Consider the following 19,288-nt stretch of genomic DNA (forward strand, 5'->3'; position numbering starts at 1 on the left):
TTGCATCAAGCAATCAGCGTGACGTGTCCATCAAGTGGAACCAAATGTCGCAAACAATCCGACTATTGGAATCCGCTGGAATGTAATGGCGCGAGCCAAGTTGCGCCAATGATGCTAGGAGCCCACTGGGCCGGCGCCAGTTGGTGCCAGTTGGCGCCAATGCAATTTGCTGTGGCGCCTAGTGTCAACGATAAGGCGCCTAGTGGCGGGCAGTGGCTCAAACTGCCTCCCAACTGGCTCGTGGTGGCCCGTAACGGCGGCAAAAATTGAGTTTGGCGGCAAGAAAATGTCAATATCTTTAAAAATCTTTGTCGCGCCACTTGCATCAAGCAATCAGCGCAAAGTGTCCATCAAGTGGAACCAAATGTTGCAAACAATCCGACTATTGGAATCCACTGGAATGTAATGGCGCGAGCCAAGTTGCGCCAATGATGCTAGGAGCCCACTGGGCCGGCGCCAGTTGGTGCCATTTGGTGCCAGTTGGTGCCAATGCAATTTGCTATGGCGCCTAGTGTAAGGTGCCTAGTGGCGTGCAGTGGCTCAAACTGCCTCCCAACTGGCTCGTGGTGGCCCGTAACGGCGGCAAATTTTTTTTTTTATGTTTAAAATCTTTGTTGCGCCACTTGCATCAAGCAATCAGCACGAAGTGTCCATCAAGTCGAACCAAATGTTGCAAACAATCCGCCTATTGGAATCCACTGGAATGTAATGGCATGAGCCAAGTTGCGCCAATGATGCTCCACTGGGCTGGCGCCAGTTGGAGCCAGTTTGCGGCAAAGATTATGTGATTGGCGGGTAGTGGCTTGCTGTGGCTTCACTACACATTATAAACAAAGGGGACAGCTCACAAAGCTTATTAGCATATTAGCAAATGTACATTTTAAACATAGGACCTTTCAGTCATTTAAGGGGCCACTACATTCTGGAAGATACTTATCATGGTGGGTTTTTTTGTTTTTTTTCAAAATGCTTCTCGCGGTCTGCCGTTTGTTCTTTTTTTGCTTTTTGTGCATTTTCTCTCATGCCATTCATCTCATCATGTTTTTATCCCCTCATGCCCGCCAATGATCCACTCATGTAGTGAAAGACGAGCCGTCTCGCAGCCATCAGTGTGAGAGGCCTGCTATTATCCTCTACAAGGTAGAACGGACGGATGGAGACGATAGGAATATTGAGGAACAAAGAGGTCCTTCACTGGGAGGAACTCGAACGTGACATTCCACAGACACTCATGTCAATCACAAGTAGGAGGAGGCTGACCTATAAAAAGCACAGCAGGTAGGACGTCCAATGTCACCGAGATGAAATTCCACTCCTCTTCCCAACCTATCAACTCTTGGCAGATAATACAAGTGGGCCAATGGTGACTATACATGGGGCCCCATGGAAAGATATCTCGCAGGGGGCCTCATCAGCAGGACCGGAACAATTTCTAGAAGCTTTCTCTAGAAGATGTTAAGACTGATCCACCACCACACAATATATTGACTTATGACGTGTGTCCCAAGGAGAGAATGCAACCTCTGACCTCCAAAAGAATGGACAAAAGTTCTTTCCTCTGAACAAAGTGACGGCGTACAAACATGCACCTATGGGAAATTCAGGTTGCCATGATGATGCACGACCATCTCCCTCAAGGTCTGAGATGGTTGAACCCCTCGGTGGCAAACCACCCAGGTTAGCGCTCCCTTGGTGAGGTCACGAATGTACAGTCGTCTGCGTGTCCTCACCTTGCACTCACCTTTTACGCTTTGACACCTCATCTTGCTGCTGCTACTCACGTTAAATGTCAGCTGTTGCTACGTGACACTAAGCATCGAGCTAATGTGCAATTTCCTGCACCTGGGACTGCTTGTGATCAAAATGTTTTGAGGGACATGATAGTATACCGTATTTTCTGGACTATAAGTCGCTCCGGAGTATAAGTCGCACAAGGCCAAAAATGCATAATTAGGTAAAAAAAAAAAAACATGCATAAATCGCTCCAGAGTATAAGTCGCACAAGGCCAAAAAATGCATAATTAGGTAGAAAAAAACATACATAAGTCGCTCCGGAGTATAATTCGCACAAGGCCAAAAATGCATAATTAGGTAGAAAAAAAAATACATAAGTCAGACAAGGCCAAAAATGCATAATTAGGTAGAAAAAAAAAACATACATAAGTCGCTTCGGAGTATAAGTCGCACAAGGCCAAAAATGCATAATTAGGTAGAAAAAAACATACATAAGTCGCTCCGGAGTATAAGTTGCACAAGGCCAAAAATGCATAATTAGGTAGAAAAAAACATACATAAGTCGCTCCGGAGTATAAGTCGCACAAGGCCAAAAATGCACAATTAGGTAAAAAAAAAAAAAACATACATAAGTCGCTCCGGAGTATAGGTTGCAAATGGCCAAAAATGCATAATTAGGTAGAAAAAACATACATAAGTCGCTCCGGAGTATAAGTCGCACAAGGCCAAAAATGCATAATTAGGTAAAAAAAAAAATACATAAGTCGCTCCGAAGTATAAGTTGCACAAGGCCAAAAATGCATAATTAGGTAAAAAAAAAAAAAGAAAAACATACATAAGTCACTCCGGAGTATAAGTCGTACAAGGCCAAAAATGCATAATTAGGTAGAAAAAAAACATACATAAGTTGCATAAGGCCAAAAATGCATAATTAGGTAGAAAAAAACATACGTACATAAGTTGCTCCGGAGTCTAAGTTGCACAAGGCCACATTATTTCCAATGGGACAAAGTGAAAAATCTGTAACCTATTGTATGTTGCTGTATTTTATAAACCATCTGAGCGTTTTTAATATTTAAAAGATTTAAAAGCACTGGGTGTTGTTATTATATTTTGTTTCTTCTTTCCCTGCCTGACCTTCACCGTCTCCTCTTTTGTAGTGGTAGACTGCTTTGGAACAAAGATGAGACAATATTTGTGTACATTTGAAAGCCAAAGCAATGGGAATGTGTGTTTACATGAATCCAAGAACTAATTGAAAGCAGCATCATTCCTGCGGACACATCGTCAGCGATGTCCGATGGTCACGTCTGCTATGAATAAAGATTCATTGTAAATAAACTTGATTGTGTCCTCCTGGTCACTGTTTTTATTCCAGTGTTTGAACATGACATTTAACCTACGCCCCTGGCCCCTGCCTGGAACCGCCCTGAAAAAGTAGCCATGTTTTGTCTAAACATCTGACCTTTCACCTCCAGTCCCGTCTGAGGGTCACGGCCAGCAGCAGGATCAGTAGGAGTATCAGTAATGATAAGAGCATTATGTCAGTTACATGCAGAAAGGATCATTGAAAAGAAGAAAAAAAAAGTCTAAGAAATTAGGCTTTAAGGTCGGGGGGGGACATTTTTAACATTGGAGTCATTTAATTATCTCTGCTGCCCTCTACTGGCCAGAAATTGTATTTCAGTATAATGGTGGACAGCTTAAATTTACTTTTACGCGACCCTCGTGAGGATAAAAGGTAGAAAATGAATGAATTTTATTATTTATATATTTATTATATATTTATTTATATATATTTATTATTTCACCTTTTAATTATTATTTAATATTTAAACTTCTATTTTAGCTGGCTTAAGAATGATTATATATAGGCTGCAAAAAAAATCTAACAATACTACAATACGGTGATTACTGATATTAATCATATAATTGTTGACTGCAATATCACAATTGTCTTGGATTAAAATGTCAATTAACGGTTGCTTTGCTCCTCAAAATCGTTCCAAAACCCCTAATGGCGAAAGTAAGGCTAAATCAATTGCTCATTAACGGTTTTCAAACATGCATTTATTTTGAAACGCATCCGCCGGAAATGAATGTCACATTGAGGGTACTTGGCGTGAACACCAGCTTCTGTTTTGTTTACATCTCTTTTCCATCTACTGCTGCTTCTAAAACGGATTCTCCCGACTAACCATTGTGGTAAGAACAACAGAATAGAAACCGAGTGTGTTTTTTTCTATTATTACATGTGACCCAAACGAGGATTCTATTGTGTGGACGTTATCGAATTTGGGCTGGAAGCTAAACATGCAACAGCTAGCCTGCTAGCATGGGTGCTTTAAAAAGGACATGATTAAAACTAACCTTTAGTATCTTAATCAGGGATTAACTATACAATGCCGAATGGGTTTTAACTGGCCGCCTTCGGGGTAATATTTGATTTTGGTGTTTAAGAGGCGTGCAGAAGGACTTGGCTTTGGTTTAGCTTCAGATCAGCATTAAATATAAATATAAAAGTCCATGTTAAACGTCATAAGGAATGTAAAGTATTAAATAAACATGTTGGTAAGAATATCATTTATTAGTGCACAGTAACTAGCTGGCCATCCTTGCAAAATTGATTATTTTGGTAAGAAATTACCATATTGTGATGATTTCCCAGTTAAATTGAGAGCCCTACGGTGGATATTTCATATTTTTATGTATCAATTGTAGGCCAAAATATGTTTCTAGTTTTGCCTTAGTAGTTTAATTATTATGGAAGATTTCCACATAATTCATATTTTTATGTATCAATTATAGGCCAAAATATGTTAGTTTTTTTTCTAGTTTTGCTCTAGTAGTTTAATTATTATGGAAGATTTCCACATAATATTATTTATATATATTTACACTTTCTAGATGTGCCTCAAATTATTTTTAATATTCTTAATTGTCATACAAGTGTAAAAAGAAATTAACCAATGTTAATATTGACATGTAGAGACAAAAAAACCTGATTAAAGGTTAAGTTTAAGCTCTAGATGTGCCTCAACTCATTTTTAAATGATCACACAGTTGTATAAATGTCCAAAAAATATTAATCTTAATATAGAAACCTGCTCTTTTCTGCGTCTCACATCCAGACATCAACAATCTATCCTGATCTTCACTTCAAGGGGAGGTTTCTCGAGATTTGATTGACAGCTGGATCGTCTCGACACTCCGGCAGCAGAGGAAGAGGGAGACATGAGCGAGCTGACGGACTTTCAGCGAGGCCAAATAGTGGGCGCCCAGCTGGGGGGCTTGTCGGTGCGGGACACGGCCAAGTTGTGCGACGTGTCCAGTCGAACGGTCATCAAAGTGATGAGCGTGTACAACAACTACGGACACGTTGCGCTGGCCAGGAAGAACCCCAAGGTCAAAGGGCAGAGCAAAAAGAAAGCCTCGGCTAATGGAGAAGGCGGCGCTATTGGGAATCCACTCTTGGACGCGGACTTACTCAAACATGACGAGCAAGAAAAGAAAGTCACTGAGAACCATGAGGAAGACAAGCAGTAAAGTAAACTGCATGTGGACACTATACTTCATTACGGATGGATGCCTAAGTACTACGGTTGGGCGATATGTATCACAATACATATGTATCACAATATTACGATATAAAACTATATCAAATTTAAATTCAGCTGAGTCTTGTACAAAAAACTACAAACACACAACCACTTAGCGTGCTAAACTAAGCTAAACCGTGCTAGCTTCTATTCACGCTTTGTAAACACACAACCACTTAGCGTGCTAAACTAAGCTAACCCATGCTAGCTTCTATTCTTACTGGACATCACTGTCTGTTTACTGTTTTTTTTGTGTGTGTTTTTTTAATAACAGTTGCTCTTTGCTTGATTTAATTATCTGTAAAAAGTTGCAGCATGTCTTCAAAAGCTTAAAAAAACGTTTTGCGAATGATAATTTTATGTTCACACGTCTTATTTTGGTTTAGATGAAGACAAATAACCCGTATTTGGGTGTATAAATAAATAAAAAAATATACAATTTCTGTTTAAACTTCATTTGTGTATATATTCTGCCACTACAGTAGTTTCAATTATTCACTTAGTTTTCATACTTCTGTTTTAAAATAAACTACAATACATTAATTTGGATGTGGTGCCTATGGTTTTTACACACATTTGCTAAAAACATTGACTAAAATACTTATTGTTTCATGCCAAATACATTAATTGTAGTATTTTATGAAGGATACATACATTTAATTGATTTTTAATAAATTGTTCCATTTTAATCTCTGACCCCTTCATTAAATTGGGTTTTTGCAAACGCCATTAATGATCGAGATAAAGCTAAAGATGGCCGCCATGTCATTTTCCAGCCAGCTATCAATCAAGTCATCAATCCCAGCTGCAGCGCAGCCAAGCTGACTTTATAGTGGACCTTCCTCCACATGACTTCTTTTATTTGACATGCCGGTCCTTAGGGGGGAGCCTGCTCACCATTCTTGGGCTTCAAATGAGGTGAATGACGACATGGTGGACTTGTACAAGAAACGCTTCTGCCATAAGACAATTGCTGCTTTCTCCAGCGAGGAGGACCAAGAGGACGATGCACAAGATGAGACGGTGAATTTAATTAATTCATTCATAGTAACGAGGATTGATACGATGTATTTAACTTTAATTTGCATTAATTTGACTTTGTGTACTGTACATGACGTTGGCAGAGGGCGTTTTTCTATTAGTCACTTGGCTAAAAAATAAAAACTACTACTACTCCTCCCTCCTCAGGCAATGGACTATGCCATGTTACTGCGCATGCCCAGGTTGATACCGAAACAAACTTGGCATGTTTGGCTTTCAGTAAAAAGATCCGTTCATTTCGGTCAATTAGTCGTTAGCCTGTGATCTCCCCCCTGTACATAGACCCGGTTCGTTCACGTTCGTTCCGACTCAACAGCGCAACAACACGTGATGACTAGTGGTGTGCCGGTCATGAACGAACGGGTTAAAAGAACTCGTTCTTTTTTGTGAATGGAATGGACGCAAAGCAGATAGTCCCGCCCTGCAAAAGGAACGGTGAACTGACTCTCCAGCCAATCAAAAAAAGTATTTGCGACTGAACGGGTATTTTCGGGGAGGTGACCTCGTACATTCCGTTCACAAAAAAAAACTAGTTCTTTTGATCCGTTCGTTCATGACCGACACACCACTACCCAGTAGCGATGCAATAGTGTTACAGTGCTGCTTTTCATAAAAAAATGTCAGTATTAAAGTGCAAAACTATATTAAATGTTGTAATTACAGTAAAAGCATTGAGATGATTGACTTGTTAGGTAGTAATAATCTCCCAGGCGGATTTTAAGGACTTTATCTATCTTAGGAAATATAATTTTCTCATTCACACTTGTTAGTAGATAATGATAAATATGATTACTATTTCAAATAGTTTTTGGAGGGAGGGTTATGTTGACATGGCTACAACTTCAGCTATCCGATTTCAAAAGCAAGAAAATGTGACCTAAACTGCACTCACCTTTTTGTAATGAAAATAGAAATAAAAAAAATAGTGCATACAAGGATGCTTGGTTTGCCTTGAACATGAACTGTAAAATTACAGCATTTATTTTGATTTGCTGGAGGAGGAGGAACAGGAGGAAGAGAACCCAGAAGATGAAGATAAACCAGATCCGAGCACGCTGACCGATGACGACCTTAAAGCTGCATTACTTGTGCATGGCGTCAAAGCCGGGCCCATAGTGGGTATGTTTGGAAAACACACATTCAATTGAATTTTAACTTACTTTATCTTAAAGTTGTTTTTTTTAACATAAATGAGAAGTAATGTGTTTATGCTGTAGGCACCACCAGGTCCTTGTATGAGAGGAAGCTCAGGAGGCTCCAGGCTGGCAGACAGGAGCCCTCCAAGACCGAGATAATTCTGCTGTGTTCTGACAGTGAGGAGGACAATGAAGCAGGTACTACAGTATGACCACGTCATGTTTCCTGTTGTAGTAAAAGGCAACATTTTTTTTATATTATCTGAAGGTTGCAATGGACCAGAAGAACAAGAAAGCAGCCAGGTGAGAACAAGTTTGACAGACACAAAATGGACAGGAGTATTTGCACTATAAAATTCAATAATGAAAAAAACATCAATGTAAAATAAAAAATATTATATATTGTTGTATAACAATTACAGTAATACTAGTAAAAAAATAGTATTTTTTATTAGTATTTTTTCAATAGTAAAATTTAAAAAAAATAAATATTATGTCACTTACAGTATAGCAGTTGCTTTAATGTAGATTGCTTGATGTTGTTGCTAGGCAGAATTCATAGGGCTCTGTAATAACTGCTCCTTAGGCCAATAGAAAACTGGCAAATTGTCACCGTCCAATAAAAAAAACATTGTTTCATTGATGGAATCATTGCTCTGTATTCAATATAAAATGCATTTTGATTGACGACTTCAGCCTAACAGGAAGCAAATAGGTTTATATTAATATTTGTATTTTTGTGTACTTTCTACCACAGAATGGACGTTATGGTTACCCACAATGCTTTTTGCCTTCATCAAAACTGGTAATTAAACTTAAATTAACTTATACTTTTTTTTTTAATCACAGTTGGTCATTTAGTCCTTTTTTCCCTGTAGTGTCCTGTAACTTATGTCTCCCGGCATTCTGAAGCTAAGCAGTCTGTGGGGAAGGTTACCAAATCCTCAATGCCAAGTGTTCCCACTGCCAATGGAATGAACGCAGCATCAACTTCACATCAACGCTCCGGATTAGAAACAAAGGCAATTATGGCTTTACTCGACCTTGTTGCTTTCAATGTTGACGTTTCTGCTCATTGGTTCAAATAATAGTAATACCTAATCTGTCAGGTTGTGGCTGAATCCATCCAGACTTCTACCTTACCAAGCAGGAAGTTCAGCATCATTCAAATGGTTGAAGAGGGAAGTTACGCCTCAACTTTTCACATTGCTCGATTGGCGTATAGTCGTCCATTTTATTTTCATGTTTTTCTTTTTTTACCCCCTAAACAGATGGAGAGTCGGAAGTCTGATGTGAATGAGAGTGAAGTTCATGAGCATCGGTCTCCAGCCAATAGCGTTAGTGGATATAGATTTATTATTTTAAAAAGTGCCATGTACTGTAGTAGTTTTCAGCTGTTTTTAAATACACAAAAAGTATTCTGTATGCGAGTAGAATATAGCCTTGATGCTGGACACAAAGGTTAGTAATGTAGCTTAGCTATGCAACATTACGCTTTCATTTTAACATCAACTTAATAACTGGTTAGGCTTTTTTGCTGAAGAAAAATGGACACTTTTCAATTTTAACAAAATTTTAAAAGTCACTTTTGCATTTTTAGTTTAACATTTAGTGTCTGTGTGTCTTTACGTGTTTTAGTCGGACACGATGTCAGCGATGGATGAGAGGAGGCGGTCCCAATACTACACTCCAATGGTGTCCCCTTATAAAAGGAAAGAAAAGGTACTAACTTTTAATGGGGAGTTATATTGAATTCATTCATTTTCTACCGCAATTTGGAGTCGCTAATTAACCTAGCATGTTTTTGGAATGTGGGAGAAAACCGGAGTACCCGGAGAAAACCCACGCATGCACGGGGAGAACATGCATACTCCACACAGAGATGGCCGAGGGTGGAATTGAACCCTGGTCTGCGCGCCAACCACTCGTCCACCGTGTAGCCTGTTATATTGAATTAATTATGTTAATTAATTAAGCTAGTCTGTGCTGCTTTTCATTCAACATCTTTGACGGCGATTCATTTGCGTGTGCTTCCACAGGACCCAGTCAACGATGCTTTCAAGGACATTAAGACCACACCCATAGTGATCAAGTGAGTGACAACACAATTTAATAGTCCAGCCTTCATCAAGTAAACTGTGACCATCATAAAACGGGCATTAAATGTCATAGAATGGTACTTATGGCTTTAGAACGCTTGTTTTTTTTTTTTTTCCACTTGTGGCAGCGCCACCTGTCGTCGGCCCATCAAGGGTGCAGCAAGGAGGCCCATCCGGTTCACCTACCCTCAAACCCCAGTCAGCCCCACCACTCAGGAGAGAAGGGAAGTGCAACGCCGCTTGGTACCCATGCAGATCCAATTTGCGGTGTTTATCTTCATCGCCGTGCTGCTTTTTATTGTTGATGACGGGCCTCTGACTCCAACCTTGGCACGGATATATAAATTGATGCTAAACTTTGGTAGCGAGGGGGCATCAGCAGTCTCGGGACAGGACTAAATGGTTTGTCTTTACACTTCTGAGCATACTTACACTATATTGTGGGGTATATAGCACAATTCTATTTTTTAGGTTTATGTATTTGGTGAAAGTATTTTTAAGTCCAGTTATATTGCTTGTGTATTTTTGTCTTTTTTTAAAAAAACTTTTTCAATAAAGATACTTTGCTATTGTGACTATTGTAATCATTTAAACCAGTTACTGCAGCAGAGTTCAACCAATCCTAAACAAAAGTGTCTATACTGAATTGGTTAGACAAAGGCCAGCAAAAGCAGACACAACTTAATTAAGAAACCATTCCCAGCTGGGTTCAAACTGAATTAATTAATGGCCGCCATGAGCATTCCACAAGATTCAAATCCCTGTTGTAGGCTCACACTAGCTCTGTGCGGTGCAGCTCCGGCTCTGGTGGCTATATGGTACAATCTGTTGTAGAATACGTTTTAACATTCTTTTGGACACCTTTTTTGGGTATCAATACAAGAAATTGTTAGTAGTTACAGTGACGGTTTGGCTAGCTAACAAACATTGTACACTCAAGGAACAATATGAAGTAACTGAACGCTGTTTTAAATTGACAAACATGAAAAAAGACACGTTTTTGTACTTACTGTATGAAGTCAAAAGGCACCAAAAAAGCACAAGGGTAGTTATTTTGGAAAAAATGTCATCAAGTGGGGTTGGAATGTCGCCAGATCTAACGAAAAAATCGCCAAGTTACTCATAGCTTCAGCAACAACTTGTTTACTTCCGGTTCGCGCGGTTCGCTTCGCGCGAAAAGCCTTCTGTGTAATGTAGTAACATCGACATTTATCAACAAAATTAATATATTGTATATTGTTTGAATTATTTGAAATTGTAGGTAAAATTGCCTGCAGATGTGAATGAAATTACGTAAATGTATTTAGTAACATCCTAAATGTAAAATATGACTAACGATTTTTGTGAATATTAAAAGTTATTTAAAGTAAAATGTTGTCTAAGTTCAAATATCTTTTTTTACACATAATGTTATAACACTACTGTATATTTTTCTAAAAAATGCTGTTTGTCCTAATTTTAGGACTAGCAGTTTAATGCAGATTTTCTTCTTTTTTCCAACTATAATATTAGCGTTTTCATCCTTGTCACTAATTGGCTGGGAGAAATCACGTGTGTGTGGTATACTACCTAATTCCGAGACGTCCATTTTGGCTCAAACTGACTTCAATCTTATGTTAGATTGAAGAAAATAACGGAAAACATTTATTTGTCGTACAAGGCTTGTCGTGTTAATGACGTGAACGACTATTACTGTTTATGATGACTTTTGACATTTAATTCAATATCTATTTTGATATCGTATTTTAATGCTGTCGTCAACAAACCCGGAAGTGCAACGTCACCGGTAAACAGTCGCGACTTCCTAAAGATGGTGTACTTGTCTAATGGTGAGTTATTTTCTAATGCTTTTTAAGTGTGTTAATCTTGTTTCCACGTTCCGTCAACCGAGGTTGCTTTAGAGTATTTATTTGAGTGTTTTACAGTTAGTCTTATGAAATGTGACGCGAGTATGGAGTTAGTGTTTGTAGCTAGCTAGCTAGTTAGTTAGCTATCATGTTCTTGTTGAATGCTCAACAAACAACCAATATAACATCAATGTATTTGTTAACATATATGTTCCATGTTTTACGTTGATCGATGATTGTCTTACGATCGATGCTTGATTATAAGGTTATGTATTTGTTGATTATTGACGTATCTTTGTTGTATGTGTACAACAGGCCAGGTTCTGGACAGCAGGAGCCAGTCGCCATGGAGACTGTCCCTACTGGTTGACCTGTTTTGGGGAGCAGTGGAGTTTTTAGGCCTGTTGTAAGTGAATATTGGTATTGTTGACCCATTGTAAGAAACTACGTGTTTGTAATACTACCCTTTTTCTCCCTTTCCAGTTTTAAAACAATAATTCACCCGGACCTGACAAAGCATGGCAATAACCGTGACATGTCACGCTTTTCTGATGGCAGAGGGTAAGCACAATTACTTTTATTTTAGAATAATATACTTTAGACATTAGCTGAGAATCAAGGTTTCCTGTCTGAAGCAATTTAACCGAATCTAAGTGTAAAAGGAAGTTAGCTACTCTTAAGAGTAGACTGTTAACAATAAATGATGTACTCACCCACAGAAAGTAGGCATTTGGCAACATACTGTATTTTCATTCTTCTCTTGTTGTTGGCTTTTTAACCATATTTTCTGTTCTGCGGTCATCACATTGTCCGGTTTGGTCATTCTTTGTCACAGTCCTCCGGGTCCCCCTGGTGGTCGAAGGAGAATGGGAAGAATCAACTTTGGCGGAGGTCCCAGTCCTCCACCAATGGGCGGAGGAGGATGAGGAAGGTGAGGCTGCAACACACACTCACCTAACATTCAGTAAACCTGCACATCTAATGAGATCCAGTACAAAAATTGTTTAAAAAGTAAGAAATCATATTTTTTAATTGGTATTTTAAGATAGAGATAATAATGTGATGCAGTAAAAGCTTAGAAAACTGCATATTGTTACCACAATAATATATATATTTTACAGTAAAAACATTTCTGTTGCGAACCACTGCATTAATAAATCAGTACAGCACATTATTGCCTTTTTAATGGCTATCATTGGGTTGTAATATTTATTAATAGAATGAATAATCTTGTTTTTATAATGCCTGTTTTCCTGCAGGTAAACGCCTACACTATTAAATGTGTAGGCGTGGGGGCCAGCGACTGAGTCACAGCGCTGAAGCCCCTCCTTCTCCAGCTGCCACTGTCTTCAGCAGTTTCCTGACGCCTTTCCGGGAATTCCTACACATAGGAACCAGAATGGCCGATCCAGCAGCTCCTCACAACCCCCAATTTTGCCCCATTTTTGATTTTTCTGAAGCTGTATGACTAGATAAGTTACATATATTGAGTGTTTTCTGTCGCTGCATGTTGGCCATACGGTCAGTGGGAAGACATATCGTGAAAATCTGGGTTCAAATCTCCATTTGAGCATTTCTGTGTGGAGTTTGTATGTTCTCCGGGTACTCCGGTTTCCTCCCACATTCCATAAACATGCATCTTATGTTAATTGGAGCCTTTAAATTGTTCTTAGGTATGAATGTGAGTCTGAATGGTGATTTGTCTGTATGTGCCCTGCAACCACTCCAGGGTGTACCCAACCTCTACCCCTGCTATCCTAGTGACGACAAGCAGCATATACAAATGTTTTCTGCCCTCTACTGGAGTTTGTGCTGCATGTTAGACGGATATTAAAAATGATATACTATTTGGTGAAAATAAAAATCTTCAAAAATGTCATGTGTGAGTTACTTTTCTCAACAAAATTAACATGTCGTCTTATATTTCTAGGGAAATACAGCAAACAGATACCTGGTATTCTGCATTTGGGTAAATAAGCATCAAAGACCACTGAAATATGGAAATAAAATTCACAGTTGCACCCCCACTGCAAATTATATTTTCCTGTATATCTTAGTTACTTAATGTACTAATATTATAAGTATATAGGTGTATAAAGAAGTGAAGTGTATCTTTTAAATCATGCTGTGTGTAGTCAAGCTATAATGACCCAATAATCAATTTGTGTTATTTACAATAAAAACAAATACTGTTATCAATTACAATACTGCTAAGCATGAAGCTTATGAAAGGTAAATACATGTACTTAAATCTTCCAAATATGATTATTTTGTGAAGAAGTAACAACACTGTTTATTTTTATGGGACACCCAATCCAAATTCTTGATGGACATACAGTACATGATCAGTATGGCGCAGATGTACAGAAATCCCCTCATTTACATCTAATCAACTGTTCAATGTGATGTAATGTTTTATTTTGCCTTCAAAAAAACTGAAAATGTTTGTTTTGTGCATTTTTCTTTTGTAAACGTGTGCTTTCACCAGACAAAAGCCGCTCGCTCACGAAGCATCCGAACACCAAACCGCTGCCACTCCCGCTGATGGATCCACATTTCCTGCGTGGTGTCCAGGCACGCCAGCACTGCTCCGCCCTTCCACGATATCAGACGGGGGTCCATGTCCTGCAATGATGACAATAAATAGTACGGCACGGTGGTTGTGTGGTTCGCATGCAGACCTCGCAGCTAGTAGACCAGGGTTCAATTCCACCCTCGGCCATCTCTGTGTGGAGTTTGCATGTTCTCCCCGTGCATGCGTGGGTTTTCTCCGGGTACTCCGGTTTCCTCCCACATTCCAAAAACATGCTAGGTTAATTGGCGACTCCAAATTGTCCATAGGTATGAATGTGAGTGTGAATGGTTGTTTGTCTATATGTGCCCTGTGATTGGCTGGCCACCAGTCCAGGGTGTACCCCGCCTCTTGCCCAGACAGCTGGGATAGGACCCTCGTGAGGATAAGCGGTAGAAAATAAATGAATAAATGAATGATGTTTTTTTGCAAATTTGGAGCGGCCAAGCAAGAGCAGGAGGGGATAGAAATGGAAAAAAGAAAATGTGGGCTCCACACTTTTACCTTTGGCCTGGTGATAACTTCCACATTGTCTACAAGCCTTCTGAAGGATGGTGGCATCTTGTTGATGATGCGGTGAAGCAGGAACTCCTGAGCCCCGTGAAACATGAGCCCACCCCCCACCACCAGGATGGAGCTGTACATCTTTCGCTTGGTTTCATCCGACACTGTCGACAGAAGAACAAGACGCCATTTTACATTGACTTGACTAGTTCTGTTGACACTTCCTGCTTTCTACGCGTGCTTCCTTTACCACAGCAGTCGATGCTGTGCAGGATGGCTTTATCCAAGCCCAGCGCTTTGCCTTCAAACTGGCTCATGATTGCCGTCTTCCTGGAGAGGTGTGTGGACAGAGGCTCCTCCGTCTCCCCGACCCCCATCAGGCACTCCGCTTGGGCGGCCCCGATCTCCATCTCCCCCTGCACGGCCCCACCGCCGCTGCTGCCACTCCCCCTGGGCATCTCTGATAGCTCCCCAACCCCTCCTTGGCCACTCATGTCCCCGTCTAAAGCTCCTCCTGGTCTTGAGAGCGCCTTTCGATCTGAGGCAGACTTGGAAGACTGTTGGAAAAAAATAATAACAAAGGATTTAGGCTACTTTAAATCATATACCGTATTCTCCCTTGCAGCTAATACAAAATCCAAGCTATTTTACCTGGTCTTGTTTGCTATGTGTGGCCAGTAAATAGAGCTCATCATGAGGGTCCTCGGGGTCGCCTTGGGAACGGTACTGTAGTGACGTCATCTTCTGACCCACGATGCCAAAGGTGCTTGGGTAGAAAAGTCCCATGGGAGCCTATTTCACATGCAGGAAAGATGGAATACTTTAATCAAGCGGATGTTCAGACATGTAGAAATAGACTTAGTTAATAAGTACCTGTAATTTCTCATCTCCGAGGCGAACCTGATAGAGAAGAGCTGGCGCATCTGGGAAACGTGTTTGGAATTCATGATCTTGTAGTCCAGATATATCCTAATATGAGAAATATTATATATCATATATCATAATATCTCGGATCATATAAGGTTTGCCGACACATACCTGGTCCAAGTGGCAGAGGGTCTCCTTGACCTGTTGCAACAGCTGACAGTCCAACCTGTTGGAGAGCTGACAGTCTCGGTAGGGGAATCCTGCCCTCTGCAGGAGCCAGAAGAAAATGCGAGTCACGTCCGAGCCCCCGTACGCCAAAGACAACCTGTCAGGTACAATAAGGGGAAAACGCTAAAATTAATTCATTCATTTTCTACCGCTTATCCTCACAGAACTGGAGGTGGCAGATATGAGGATGCTGAGGTTCTCATTGGGAGTGACCAGGATGGATAGGATCAGGAAGGAGTACATCCGAGGGACATTACATGTTAGAGGCCTTGGAGATAAAGGCAGAGAGGCTGAGGGTGGAATTGAACTCGGGTCTCACAGCTGTGAGGCAGATATGAGGATGTTGAGGTTCTCATTGGGAGTGACCAGGATGGATAGGATTAGAAAGGAGTACATCCGAGGGACATTACATGTTAGAGGCCTTGGAGATAAAGGCAGAGAGGCTGAGGGTGGAATTGAACTCGGGTCTCCCAGCTGTGAGGCAGATATGAGGATGTTGAGGTTCTCATTGGGAGTGACAAGGATGGATAGGATCAGGAAGGAGTACATCCGAGGGACATTACATGTTAGAGGCCTTGTCATAAAAGGCCGAGGGGGGAATTGAACTCAGGTCTCCTAGCTGTAAGGCCTGCACGCTAACCACTCCTCCACCATGCAGCTAGCACTAAAATTATTTACTAAAAACCTTGCCAATGCCATCAAATTCAATATGCTGACCTGGAGTTCCGATGTGAAACTCCGTCTTCCACGCAGCAGAGACTGGTCTTCTGGTCTCCGACGTCAACGACGCAAGCGCTGCTCAACCCGCTGCCGAATGTAGCGCACACAGACTCTTGATGCACGATGATTGCTAAACAGAGACACGGGACAATAAATAAGACAAACCTGTGGATTTTTTAAGCAGATCCCAGTCATAAATGGAATACCTGAGAAGTCCATATTCAGGAGCAGCATGGAGACCAACTCCTTGACATGTTGCCTATTGTAGATGTCGGGCACCAAGAGGATGCATCTGTAATACTGAGGATAATCACTAAGCATTAATATGGCATGAAAAGTAGAATACAACTGATGGTCTTTTATGACAAAATATTGAACTTGTGATTTAGCTGTTTTGGGGGCTTTCAATGACCATGGGAATCCATGGGTACCCATTATGACATTGCATGGTCATATCACCTCGTACTTCAGTAAAATCAAAATCAAATCAAATCAAATCAAATCAAATCAAATCAAATCAAATCAAATCAAAATAAAATAAAATAAAAAAATAAAATAAAATAAAACAAAATAAAATAAAATTTAATTTATCATTCATTCATTTTCTACTGCTTTTTCCTCACGAGGGTCTGGAGCCTATCCCAGCTGTCTTCGGGCGTGAGGCGGGGTACACCCTGGACTGGTCGCCAACCAATCACAGGACACATATAGACAAACAACCATTCACACTCACATTCATACCTATGGACAATTTGGAGTCACCAATTAACCTAGCATGTTTTTGGAATGTGGGAGGAAACCGGAGTACCCGGAGAAAACCCACGGGGAGAACATGCAAACTCCACACAGAGATGGCCGAGGGTGGAATCGAACCCTGGTCCTCCTAGCTGTGAGGTCTGCGCGCTAACCACTAGTCCGCCGTGCCGCCCTTAATTTAATTTAATTTAATTTAATTTAATTTAATTTAATTTAATTTAATTTAATTTAATTTAATTTAATTTAATTTAATTTAATTTAATTTAATTTAATTTAATTTAATTTAATTTAATTTAATTTAATTTAATTTAATTTAATCTAATCTAATCTTACTCCTTTTGGACATGTGGAAATGTGAACTGATTATGGGATGCATTCAATTGTAATCTGATGCATGTTCAAATGAAATTAAACCATTACCATTACCATTACCAAAAAACCTCCGGGCATGCCCACTCAGCTGTGATTGGTCACATGCCCAAAGTGCTTCCTAACTATGAACCATATAAGGAAGTCCGCCTCTCTGTGACACCACAAAAGGGAAGTTTTACCACGCCTTTGGAAACCGAGCATTTTTGAGCCATCCCAAACCTCTTTCAGGGCTCACTTCCTGATGCGCAAACGTCGTTATCTGAAACTTTGGCATTTTTTAACAAGGACGAAAATGCATAATAGGCACCCCCAAGCCTAATTAAGAGACCATTTTTTTGGCTACATGGTTAATGACTGGAATGTCCCGTACCTTTAAGTCTTTGAGAGGTATCTCCAGGTGCTTCTGAATAACATGACTCCAAATGGTCTCAAGATCGGCCAGGACCGCCGTCAGTGATCCTCCAGGGCCGGCGTGGACGTTGAGCTGGCCTCTCACTATAGGCCAGTGGATGTTGTAACAGTCTGTTGTCTTCACATACAGCGCCTGCAAGATGATAAAGGAAATAGTTTTTTGTTTTTTTTTGAGGTCCTGTTTACCATCCAGATTCACTATACTGACCTCCTCTCCCACCAGGTGCGGCGGATGGTGGGCCGTGTTGGTCCACTTCACTCTGGAGCTGCTGTCCAACACTGCAGGACGGATCTGACAGTTGTATGCTCTTGCCTATGAAGACAAGAATGGACACTTAACACTGGACTTGCACGATAATGATGCTCAGTCAACCAGTATAATATAATAATGCCATAAAAATAATGCCATAAAATGACATTGAATGACACACCTGCTCAGCAGACACTGGTGTCCTCCTCACGCCATTGGACATCTTCTTGGACCAAATGGCCTGGTCTACCATTTTCAGTCCGTTCTGCCTCTGCTCATTACTCTCAGGTTTCTGTCAGATAGCATAAACCGATAATGAAAATGAGGTCAAAAAGCAAACAAATATGGAAAATCTACAAGTGACGTACGTTTAGACCTTCCCTTAGCAGCCACGCGTCTTCATATCTGGGCTGTGAGCTTTGCTTATGTCGGCGTGCTATCACGTGCGGGATGGTTACGGGCTGGTTGTCTGTTGCTCGGCCTATGCGGAGCGTCCTTGAGCCAGGGTGAATGATGATGATATAGTTGCTCTGTATTTGCTGTGAAAACGGACAAAAGGTAAAGAAAACTGTCTATTGTATAGGGTAATTACATTTATAAGTGTGTATCAAGAGTTAAAAAACGTGTTCATAATTGAACTTCTGTTCAAAATAATATTGTTTTACCACCACGAAGAATCCTCAATTAAAAAGTAAGTGGCCCGTACGGGGATCGAACCCGCGACCTTGGCGTTATTAGCACCACGCTCTAACCAACTGAGCTAACCGGCCGTGTTACAGACCTACATTAAGATTGAATATAATTACAAGAGTAAAACATGTGGACGGTGAAAAGTCATTTGCAGGTTAAAATAGCAGTGAGCAGTCAGCTAGCCAACTCACCTCCTGGAGGGGCTCCGTGATGGACGGCGGGGCGATGGGTCTTTTCACCCCTCGCTGCTCCCTTTCTTTCTCTTTGTCTCGCTCCTTTTCTTTTTCTTTTCCATTATCTTGTTCCTTTTCAGCCTGTGTCATGACCTGCGTCGACTAAATTGATGTCGCTGCCTTAAAAAGCTATCTAAAGCAAAGATTTAAACCGCCTCACTCAAAGCACGTCGGTCACCGACGGAGGACATTACTTCCGTATTTGGTCACATGACATAAAATAAGCCAC

At 40.5% G+C, this 19,288-nt stretch overlaps 3 protein-coding genes and 1 non-coding gene across 6 annotated transcripts; 2 read left to right on the forward strand and 2 right to left on the reverse strand.

The window, feature by feature from the left end:
- Positions 1 to 6,111: 6,111 nt before the first annotated feature.
- Positions 6,112 to 10,146, forward strand: LOC131137061 (lamina-associated polypeptide 2, isoforms beta/gamma-like). 3 transcript variants are annotated; one of them, XM_058084583.1, is made up of 11 exons: positions 6,112 to 6,356; positions 7,351 to 7,493; positions 7,592 to 7,708; positions 7,779 to 7,813; positions 8,268 to 8,315; positions 8,389 to 8,532; positions 8,620 to 8,689; positions 8,780 to 8,847; positions 9,149 to 9,232; positions 9,550 to 9,602; positions 9,738 to 10,146. In XM_058084583.1, the coding sequence occupies exons 1-11, from the start codon at positions 6,256 to 6,258 to the stop codon at positions 10,006 to 10,008; spliced, it is 1,134 nt and encodes a 377-aa protein (XP_057940566.1). In that variant the 5' UTR covers positions 6,112 to 6,255; the 3' UTR covers positions 10,009 to 10,146. The 3 variants fall into 3 exon arrangements, with proteins under 3 accessions (XP_057940566.1, XP_057940565.1, XP_057940564.1); XM_058084582.1 differs by having other exon boundaries at positions 6,115 to 6,356; positions 7,376 to 7,493; positions 9,738 to 10,145; XM_058084581.1 differs by having other exon boundaries at positions 6,116 to 6,356; positions 7,373 to 7,493; positions 9,738 to 10,145.
- Positions 10,147 to 11,201: 1,055 nt separating this feature from the next.
- On the forward strand, positions 11,202 to 12,391 carry selenok (selenoprotein K). Its single transcript, XM_058085471.1, has 4 exons — positions 11,202 to 11,438; positions 11,772 to 11,862; positions 11,940 to 12,017; positions 12,292 to 12,391. Exons 1-4 carry the CDS (start codon positions 11,420 to 11,422, stop codon positions 12,389 to 12,391), a joined length of 288 nt encoding a protein of 95 aa, XP_057941454.1. The 5' UTR covers positions 11,202 to 11,419.
- A 289-nt stretch (positions 12,392 to 12,680) lies between these two features.
- On the reverse strand, positions 12,681 to 19,265 carry actr8 (actin related protein 8). Its single transcript, XM_058085460.1, has 13 exons — positions 19,018 to 19,265; positions 18,505 to 18,675; positions 18,318 to 18,428; positions 18,095 to 18,199; positions 17,846 to 18,019; positions 16,554 to 16,647; positions 16,345 to 16,477; positions 15,571 to 15,724; positions 15,406 to 15,501; positions 15,184 to 15,324; positions 14,783 to 15,089; positions 14,533 to 14,696; positions 12,681 to 14,081 (listed from the first exon to the last, which is right to left on the reverse strand). Exons 1-13 carry the CDS (start codon positions 19,147 to 19,149, stop codon positions 13,938 to 13,940), a joined length of 1,926 nt encoding a protein of 641 aa, XP_057941443.1. The 5' UTR covers positions 19,150 to 19,265; the 3' UTR covers positions 12,681 to 13,937.
- Positions 18,833 to 18,906, reverse strand: trnai-aau (transfer RNA isoleucine (anticodon AAU)). Its single transcript has one exon. It is a non-coding gene; the product is annotated as a tRNA-Ile (tRNA).
- Positions 19,266 to 19,288: the final 23 nt, after the last annotated feature.

The sequence above is a fragment of the Doryrhamphus excisus genome, chromosome 10 (genome assembly GCF_030265055.1).
Source record: "Doryrhamphus excisus isolate RoL2022-K1 chromosome 10, RoL_Dexc_1.0, whole genome shotgun sequence".
In the NCBI taxonomy this organism is placed as follows: Eukaryota; Metazoa; Chordata; class Actinopteri; order Syngnathiformes; family Syngnathidae; genus Doryrhamphus; species Doryrhamphus excisus.

Excerpts from the sequence above, each read along its gene's own strand:
- actr8 (XM_058085460.1), bottom strand. The coding sequence starts at position 19,149 with ATGACACAGGCTGAAAAGGAACAAGATAATGGAAAAGAAAAAGAAAAG. Across the intron at positions 18,429-18,504 it reads TGCTAAGGGAAGGTCTAAAC|AAACCTGAGAGTAATGAGCA; the intron begins GTACGTCACTTG and ends GCTATCTGACAG. Across the intron at positions 16,648-17,845 it reads TACCTCTCAAAGACTTAAAG|TATTACAGATGCATCCTCTT; the intron begins GTACGGGACATT and ends GATTATCCTCAG.
- LOC131137061 (XM_058084581.1), top strand. The coding sequence starts at position 6,201 with ATGCCGGTCCTTAGGGGGGAGCCTGCTCACCATTCTTGGGCTTCAAAT. Across the intron at positions 8,316-8,388 it reads TTTTGCCTTCATCAAAACTG|TGTCCTGTAACTTATGTCTC; the intron begins GTAATTAAACTT and ends TTTTCCCTGTAG. Across the intron at positions 8,533-8,619 it reads GCTCCGGATTAGAAACAAAG|GTTGTGGCTGAATCCATCCA; the intron begins GCAATTATGGCT and ends CTAATCTGTCAG.